This window comes from Nicotiana sylvestris, chromosome 5 (assembly GCF_000393655.2).
Source record: "Nicotiana sylvestris chromosome 5, ASM39365v2, whole genome shotgun sequence".
In the NCBI taxonomy this organism is placed as follows: domain Eukaryota; kingdom Viridiplantae; phylum Streptophyta; class Magnoliopsida; order Solanales; family Solanaceae; genus Nicotiana; species Nicotiana sylvestris.
The window spans coordinates 112,569,540-112,578,863 of record NC_091061.1 but is presented as its reverse complement, the minus strand read 5'-3'; the positions used below and the strand labels follow the sequence as shown (position 1 = coordinate 112,578,863).

Here is a 9,324-nt window from a genome sequence, read left to right as displayed (position 1 = left end):
TTAGACTCTGATGACGGAGGTGTTACTGTACAGAATACAACAGAATCATCTTTGGTAGCCAAGGTAAAATCATGTCAATATGAAGATCCTACCTTACTAAGATTGAGAGAGGGCATTCAGCAGTGTAAGATTACAGCTTTCGAGATCAGAGAAGATGGGGCACTGAGATACCAGGGCTGATTATGTGTACCTAATGTGGATGGGTTGCGAGAGAATATTATGATTGAGATTCATCAATCCCAATATTCCATCCATCCCGGCTCGACAAAGATGTATCATGATATTAAGGAGCAATATTTGTGGGATAACATGAAGAAGTCTATTGCAGAATTTGTAGCCCAGTGTCCTAATTGTCAACAAGTAAAGATCGAACATCAAAAACCCGGTGGATTGCTTCAAAATATAGAGATTTCGACCTGGAAATGGGAGGTGATTAATATGGACTTCATTATTGGATTACCTTGCTCTTATCATAAGTTTGACTCCATCTGGGTGATAGTTGATCGACTTGTAAAATGTGCCCATTTTCTGCCAGTTAAGACAACTTACACGACTAAAGATTATGCGAAGTTGTATATCAAAGAGATTGTTAGGCTTCATGGTGTGCCAGTATCTATTATATCAAACCGAGGAGCTCAATATACGGCTAACTTTTGGAGGTCTTTTCATAAGGGTTTAGGCATACAAGTAAATCTTAGCATTGTATTCCATCCATAGACTGACGGACATGCTAAATGTACCATTCAGACACTTGAAGATATGCTATGAGTATGTGTTCTAGATTTCAAGGGGAATTGGGATGACCATCTACCACTCATAGAATTTGCCTACAATAATAGCTACCATTCCAGTATTAAAATGGCTCCGTACGAAGCACTATATGGGAGAAGATGTAGATCACCACTTGGATGGTTTGAAGTCGGTGAAACAAAATTATATGGGCCAGATTTAATTCACCAAGCCATTGAGAAGGTTAAAGTGATACAAGAACGATTGAGGACGGCGAAAAGCAGGCAAAAGTCTTATTCCGATGTACAACATCATGATCTGGATTTTGAGGTTGGTGATTGGGTTTTCATGAGGATCTCGCTGATGAAGGGTGTTATGCATTTTGGGAAAAAGGGTAAGCTGAGTTCGCGATATATTGGTCCATATATAATTCTTCAACGAATTAGACAGGTTGCTTATGAGCTAGAATTGCCATCCAAATTGGAATTTGTCCATCCGGTATTCCATGTATCTATGTTGAGGAGATGTATTGGAGACCCTTCTCGAGTTTTCCCTATCAAATATATACAAGTTACAGAGGATCTATCATATGAAGAAGTTCTAATGGCTATATTAGATCAACAAGTCCGCAAGATGAGAACAAAAGATGTAGCTTCCGTCAAAGTATTGTGGAGGAACAAGAATATGGAAGAAATGATATGGGAAGCGGAAGAGGAGATGAAGTATAAATACCCTTACCTATTCTAGAATGAAGTTAATGAGAGTGCCAGGGGAACGTCGGACGCATTAGAAGGTGAAACAGCTCTATGAGGTAAGCAATAGCTTGAGAAAACTCTTCCTTAATACAAAATGGTGATATGCAGATAATGTACATATCCATTATGCTTTATATAACCTTGTGAGGCCATACGTTGGGCTTAACTGCGTGCAAGTTTGGCTAGTGACCATTTTATAGGGGAACACTAACCAGAAATTTCTATTGGAATCCACGATGATTTGGACTCCCAATAAACCCTTACATTAGAGGACGAATGTTCCTACGGGGGGGGGGGGAGGGTGTTACAACCCATATTTACGTACCTTAGTTTATTCCATAAGTTAGTCAATGTAAATATAAGAAGAGATTATCCGTGAGATTATAAGAAGTTAATCCTATTGGTCTTAAATGATACAAATGTGTATAAGGGTGGTTAACAAGTATTAAAAGATAAACGAATCAAGGATATTGTCAGCCATATTTTTAGGTAAACCTAGAGGTTCTTAATGCACTCAAGAGGTTGTGTTTTAAGGTATTTTAATCATATAATATCCGTATCATAAGTCTTGAAGTCAAACAAGTTATGAAACAAAAGTCGATAAAAGTTGTCACAACTTACGTTCATAATTTTACTTAAACTTTATGTCAAATTTTACTAGGATTTTCTACTAATTTACTTTGAAATATGCGGTGATGTATCCACCAAATTGAAGATCTATGAGTCTAGTTTCCAACTCATTTAACCGTTCATCGATAAGATATTAGAGTAGAGAGATATTCACGTTTTCGCGAGACTGCGCCAAGCACCTCTCTATAGGTCACACATAGTCGGTTTAAGATATATATATATATATATATATATATATATATATATATATATATATAATATGGCTAGAACCCATTTTAAGTCATTTATTTTAAGTATATTAAGACATTAGAACCCTAGAAACACCCTCTCAAGTTCTCTCAAGATTCAAGACCCAAACAAAGGGAAAACAACACAAATAAAGTGTCGGGAATCCCGTGGCGCTAGTAAGTTTCTTGTTCTTCTTGTTGTTGCTCATTTTTGTGTTGTTCCAACTCGGGGAGTTTTTTAAGGGGTTTAAGTTCTTTAAATACTACCTCAAGTTTTTAATATCAACCCTAGGTGATTTCAAGCCTTCTAAAGTGATTCTAGTATCGAAAAACCCTAATTGATTGCTAGTTTCGCTTCCTTGTTGTTATGGCAGCATTGGAGGGATATTTCGTGGAAAATTAAGGTCAAATTGGAGTTTTTCTTTCTGTATAAGGGTAAGGAACCTCTTACTCTACATGTATTTTAGATTATCCAAGTTGCGGAGAAGTCATGAAGCTAGAATTTATGAAATATATATCGAAAGGTTTGGTAGTAATGTTGTCGGTTGGTGGACTATTTTGGGAGGCTCAATATGATTAATATTGATGTAGTTTGGGCTGTTTGGTGATTGTTTTCACTTGTGGGAAGTCATATAAATAGGGGATGTGCTATCAGTTTCATCGTAAAATAGGTTGTGGTCGGTACATAATAGTTACGACGCTTAAACGTTAACGATAATGTCATTTCTCCTATCGTAGACTAAAGAGTCATGACATTTGCATAGCTTGAGGCTAGGAAGTATATACAAGGTATGTGAGGCTATCTCTTTCCTTCTTTTGCACGACTCCGATTGTACATAATGTAATGAACGAGCTTCCAAAGATACTCTACTCTTAGAAGCTAGTAGTACTTACATTGTTTCCCCTCTTATGCAACGATTGATGTTGATGTTTCTTCTCTTATTCTTATATTATCAATGTTGTTGGTACTTCCTGATTCTTATAAGGTTCATAGTGAAGAGTTAGTCCTAATAACATGTATAGAGGATACCGACCTTACGATACTCCGAAAGGTTTAAAACGTGATTCCATGAGTCGAGCATGCATTATATATATGTATCTATTTTACTCTACCGAGCCACGCTATAGTCGACCGGGTATGGAACCTATTGTGCAACCACTGATCAGTTGGATCTTTCCAAACTCCACGTGGCCGGGTATGATTATACCGAGCCTTATGATGGCCATGTACATTTATATAGAGCCCTCTTTGAGGCCGGATACGATATGATGATGATGACCACAGAGGCATGTGTTTTAAAAGTTTATGTATATATATGTCGCAGAGGGAGCCCAACTTAGTGTGCGAATTTCATGGCACACACGGTCATATGACTGAAGATTGCAGACAACTCTGAGAAGAAGTAGCCCGACTACTCAGCAAAGGGCACCTCAGAGAGTTCCTTAGCGACCGAGCCAAAAATCAGTTTCGGGAATGAGAGGCAAACAGGAAGAATGAAACAAATGAACCACAACATGTCATCCACATGATTGTTGGGGGAATCAATGTCCCACAGGAACCTACTATCAGAAGAACAAAAATATCCATCACCAAGAAAAAGAGAACTCGATGTTACATACCTGAGGACGCTCTCACATTTAGCCATGAGGACATCGAGAGCCTATCTCAGCCTCATAACGACGCGCTGGTAATCTCTTTTCTTATGAATACTTTTCAAATTAAACGTGTACTTGTGGATCCAGGTAGTTCAGCCAACATTATCAGGTCAAGGGTGGTGGAGCAGCTCGGACTGCTTGACCAAATCATGCCCACCTCTCGAGTCCCCAACAGATTCAACATGGCGAGCGAAACAATGAAAAGGAAAATCACCCTCCCGGTCAACGTGGCCGGCACGACCTAAAATGCTAAATTCCATGTCATCGAAGGAGACATGAGGTACAACACCTTGCTCGAAAGGCCGTGGATACACTGAATAAGAGCAGTACCATCAACCCTTCATCAAATGATGAAGTTTCCGACGAAGGATGAAATAAAAACTGTATATGGGGAACAACATGCTGCAAGAGAGATGTTCGCAGTGCATGACGTAGCACCGACATCGACGCCTTCGACATAGAAGGAGCCACAGGATAAGAAAATAGTGAAATAGCAATCACGAGACATATTCTCGGCTATACCTAAATAAAACAAGCAAAGGACCGTTCCGTGTCCTTAGAGCAAACATTGAAGGCATACCGAAGCTCGAAGCGCCATTGCCTCTAAGGTTTAAACATCTCCTTTTTTATTTACATCTTACACTAACCTTTGTATAGGTTCTCGATCAGAACAGTCGAAGAGCTGTCCATCTCGAAAACCTTAAGGTTTCAAAACATATGTTGCACTCTTTTCCTTCGATTGGGTTTTATCCCAAGAAGGGTTTTACCGACAAGGTTTTTAACGAGGCAACATCTATATGCTACCTAAGGAGAAATTCACGAGTATTCAAGGCTTCTCTTCAATCAACCTCAAACACTGGGGGCATCCTCCCGGAAGATCACCTTCTCGAAGAAGCCAAGATGAGCCAAAAAGGGTCTTAATAGGAAAATGATGTATCGAGCCAAACGGTCGAATGAACCATGTACGTATAGAATAATTGAGCCCTTGATGGTAAAAACATGTATACTTGTACTAAGTAATAAAATAATATCTTCTCCTCCATCAAAACGCTTTACGCCTCAAAGAAGTATGCTACTTTAACAAGAAACGGCTTCAGAGCCAGAAAATTTCTCGAACGCTTGGGGACTGATGCCAAAAACTCGAGGCCACATGACCTCCGGGTCAGAAACTTCGAGCTCGTAAGCCCTCAATGAGGCAATACGAGGTTTACAAGGAACGACTCCAGAAGCCAAGAAACCATCGATGATTCGGGGACTGTCGCCGACTGTCACCCCTATCGATTTGCCTACAAGAACCCATGTGAGCAACCTTGGGATCATAGGACCTTCACAAGGCAACACCAAATCTATAATAACTCAAGCAAGGCATGAGTTATACTTGTACCAGGTAACCAAATCTGTAAGACCTCAAGCAAGGCATGAGTTATACTTGTACCAAGTAACCAAATCTGTAAGACCTCAAGCAAGGCATGAGTTACACTTGTACCAAGTGACCAAATTTGTAAGACCTTGCAAAAAGCATAATCCCGATCTTAAAGCTAAGGCTATATAGTCGAACTTATAAGACTCCTAAAAAGGCATACCCTCGATATAGACGCTGAAGTTACTTCACTCGGGGATTAAAAGGCTATGGCCAAATACAATGACTATGGTCACAGGGCTGTACCGACCAAACTAACGCAACTTGAGGAAGCCTGACCTTTGCTATAAAATCATAGTCCTTCAATTACTTCAAAAAAACTTTGAAAAGAACCGGTTAATCAGGATACCCTCACCATAAACAAAAGAACTTCGATCATATCAGCTCCAAACAATAGGCTTTGAAACAATTCAGCCATCGAGCGAAACCTCTCGAGGTGTTCATTTATCGCTACATAACGGCTCACAATCGAGATTCTAATCGAGCCGTCAAAGAGTCGGGCGAGTACAAAAACTTCAAAAAGTCTTTAGCGAGGGAAAAATAAAGCCTAAATAAGAGGTCGTATTGACCTAATGCGTAAGAGCCACTATCGCCAGCCCACATTAGAGGTCGTATCGGCCCAACGTGTAAGAGCTACTGTTCCCAGCCTATATTAAGAGGTCGTACAACCCAATGCGTTAGATCCACTGTCGCCAGCCTACATTAGAGGTCGTATCGATCCAATGCATAAGAGCCACTGTTACCATCACATATTAGTGGTCGTACCGACCCAACGCGTAAGAGCCACTATCGCCAGCCTATATTTAGAGGTCGTACCGACCCTACGTGTAAGAGCCTGATGGCTAGCCTATATCTGCTGTCCATAGTGTTACAACCCATATTCACGTACGTTAATTTATGCCATAAGTTATTCAATATAAATCTAGGAAGAGATTATCCTTGATATGATAAAAAGTTAATCCTATTGGTCTTAAATGTTACAAAGGTGTATAAGGGTGGTTAACAACTATTAAAAGTTAAACGAATCAAGGATGTTGTCAGCCGTATTTTCGAGTAAACCTAGAGGTTATTAATACACTCAAGAGGTCATGTTTTAAGGTATTTGAATCATATAATATCCATATCATAAGTCTTGAAGTCGACTGAGTTATGAAACAAAAGTCGACAAAAGTTGTCGCAACTTACATTCATAATTTTACTTAAACTTTAGGTCAAATTGTACTAGGATTTTATCCTAATTTACTTTGAATAATGGTGTGATGTACCGATAAAATTTAATATCTACAAGTCTAGTTTTCCACGCATTTAACCGTTTGTCGATACGATATTGGAGTAGAGAGATATTCTTGTTTTCGTGAGACTGCGCCAAGCACCTCTCTATGGGTCACACATAGTCGGTTTAAGAGATATGAATATATAATATGCCTAGATCCCGTTTTAAGTCATTAATTTTCAGTATATTCAGACCTTATAAGCCTAGAAACACCCTCTCAAGGTTCTCTCAAGATTCAAGACCCAAGCAAAAGGCAAACAACACAAATCAAGTGTCGGGAATCCCGTGGCGCTAGTAAGTTTCTTGTTCTTCTTCTTGTTGTTCATTTTTGTGTTGTTCCAGATCATGTGGGAGGTTTTTTAAGGGGTTTATATTCTGTAAATACTCCCTCATGTTTTTAATATCAAACCTAGGTGATTTCAAGCCTTCTAAAGTGATTCTAGTATCGAAAAACTCTAATTGATTGCTAGTTTCGCTTCCTTGTTGTTGTGGCAGCATTGGAGGGACATTTCCTGGTCAATTAAGGTCAAATTGGAGTTGTACTTTCTTTCTAAAGGTAAGGAACCTCTTACTCTACATGTATTTAAGATTATCCAAGTTGTGGCTAAGTCATTGAAGCTAGAACTTATGAAATAAATGTCGAAAGGCTTGGTAGTAATGTTGTCGGTTGGTGGACTATTTTGGGAGGCTCAATATGATTAATATTGATGTTGTTTGGGATGCTTGGTGATTTATTTCACTTGTGGGAGTCATATAAATAGCGGAGGTGTTGTCCTTTTTATCATAAAATAGGTTTTTGTCGGTACATAATAGTTACGACGCTTAAACGTTAACGATAGTGTCATTTCTCCTATTGTAGACTAAGGAGTCGTGACATTTGCATAGCTTGGGGTTGGGTAGTATATACAAGGTATGTGATGCTATCCCTTTCCTTCTTTTGCACGACTCTGACTGTGCATAATTTAATGAACGAGCTTCCGAAGATACTCTACTCTTATAAGCTAGCAGTACTTACATTGTTTTCCCTCTTATGCAACGATTGATGTTGATGTTGCCTCTCTTATTCTTATGTTATTAATGTTGTTGGTACTTCCTGATTCTTATAAGGTTTATAGTGAAGAGTTAGTCCTAATAACGTGTACAGAGGATACCGACCTTACGACACTCCGAAAGGTTTAGAATGTGATTCCATGAGTCAAGCATGCATTATATACATGTATCTATTTTACTCTACCGAGCCACGCTATAGTCGACCGTGTACGACACCTATTGTGTAACCATTGATCAGTGGGATCTTACACAGCTCCACGTGGCCGGGTACGATAATACCGAGCCTTATGATAGCCCTGTACGTTTTTACAAAGTCATCTTTGAGGTCGGGTACGATATGATGATGATGATGCCCATAAAGGCGTGTGTTTTAAAAGTTTATGTATATATATGTATGTATTATGCATTTCATGTCAATAGCCCACAGAGGTACCCAGATGTTACAGGTTGTATCTTTTCTATCTTATTCAAATTACTGTTCATACTTATGCTTTCCTGCTTTACATACTCAGTACTTTATTCGTACTGACGTTTTTTTTATTTGTGGACGTTGCATATCGTGCTGCAACTCCTGATAGACGGGTAAATGCAGCTCCCCTACCATAGTAGGCTGACCAATTCAGCTGGTTTTGGCGAGATCCCTTCTCCGAATTTGCCGTGGTCTTGGTATGCATTTTTGTTATAGACATTATGGGTATGTCGAGGCCCTATTTCGGCTATGTTGCAGCATTTATGTTCCTTTAGAGGCTCATAGATAGGTGTCGACTCATGTATAGTTTAGTATGCCTTGTCGGCTGATTTTTGTTATATAGTCTTTCATGGTAGCGTGGTAGCGTGGTAGCTCGTACCTTATATGAATTTTCTTGAATGTCTGGTTATTCGATGTTAAGTATGTTCATACCATTATCATTCATTGTTGGTTGTTCATGATCCATATCTACCATTTAGTAAACTCGATGACTGTCGCCAATCGCCATTCATTTACAAAAGTTGAGGCCATAAGACCCCGAGCGGGCAGACTCGGTCTTGTAAGACCTATTTAAGGCAACAAAGAAAATTGTAAGACCTCAAGCAAGACATGAATCATACTTGTACCAAGAATCAACAAAACTGTAAGACCTTAAAGGCATGAAAATTTTGTAAGACCTTACTACAGGCATAAACCCAATCCTGAAGTTTAGGCTATATGTCGCATTTGTAAGACTCTCGAAAAGGCATACCCTTGATGTAGATTCCTAAACTACTACACTCGGGGATCAAAAATGGCTCCAGCCAAACACAAATGACTACGACCACACGACTGTACCAGCCAAATTAATGCGACTCAAGGACGCCCGACTGTCGCTACAAAATCATAGGCCATTACTTCAAATCTACTTCGAAAAGAATCAGTTAAACAGGCTACCCTCGACAGGCAAAAGAGCTTCGACCATGTCAGCTCCAAATCACAAGGCTTCGAGCTACTCAGCCTACGAGCTAAACCTTCCGAGGTACTCGAACATCGCCGCAAATGACTTGAAATCAAGGTTCTTCCTGAACCGATGACGGGTCAGGAAAAATCATTTCAAAAGTCCTTAATGAGAG

At 39.4% G+C, this 9,324-nt stretch overlaps 1 protein-coding gene across 1 annotated transcript; it reads left to right on the top strand.

Annotated features, from left to right (window-relative positions):
• Nucleotides 1-858: 858 nt before the first annotated feature.
• LOC138869164 (uncharacterized) lies at nt 859-1,476 on the top strand. Its single transcript, XM_070146761.1, has one exon. The coding sequence runs from the start codon at nt 859-861 to the stop codon at nt 1,474-1,476; it is 618 nt and encodes a 205-aa protein (XP_070002862.1).
• Nucleotides 1,477-9,324: the final 7,848 nt, after the last annotated feature.

Excerpts from the sequence above, each read along its gene's own strand:
- LOC138869164 (XM_070146761.1), top strand. The coding sequence starts at position 859 with ATGGCTCCGTACGAAGCACTATATGGGAGAAGATGTAGATCACCACTT.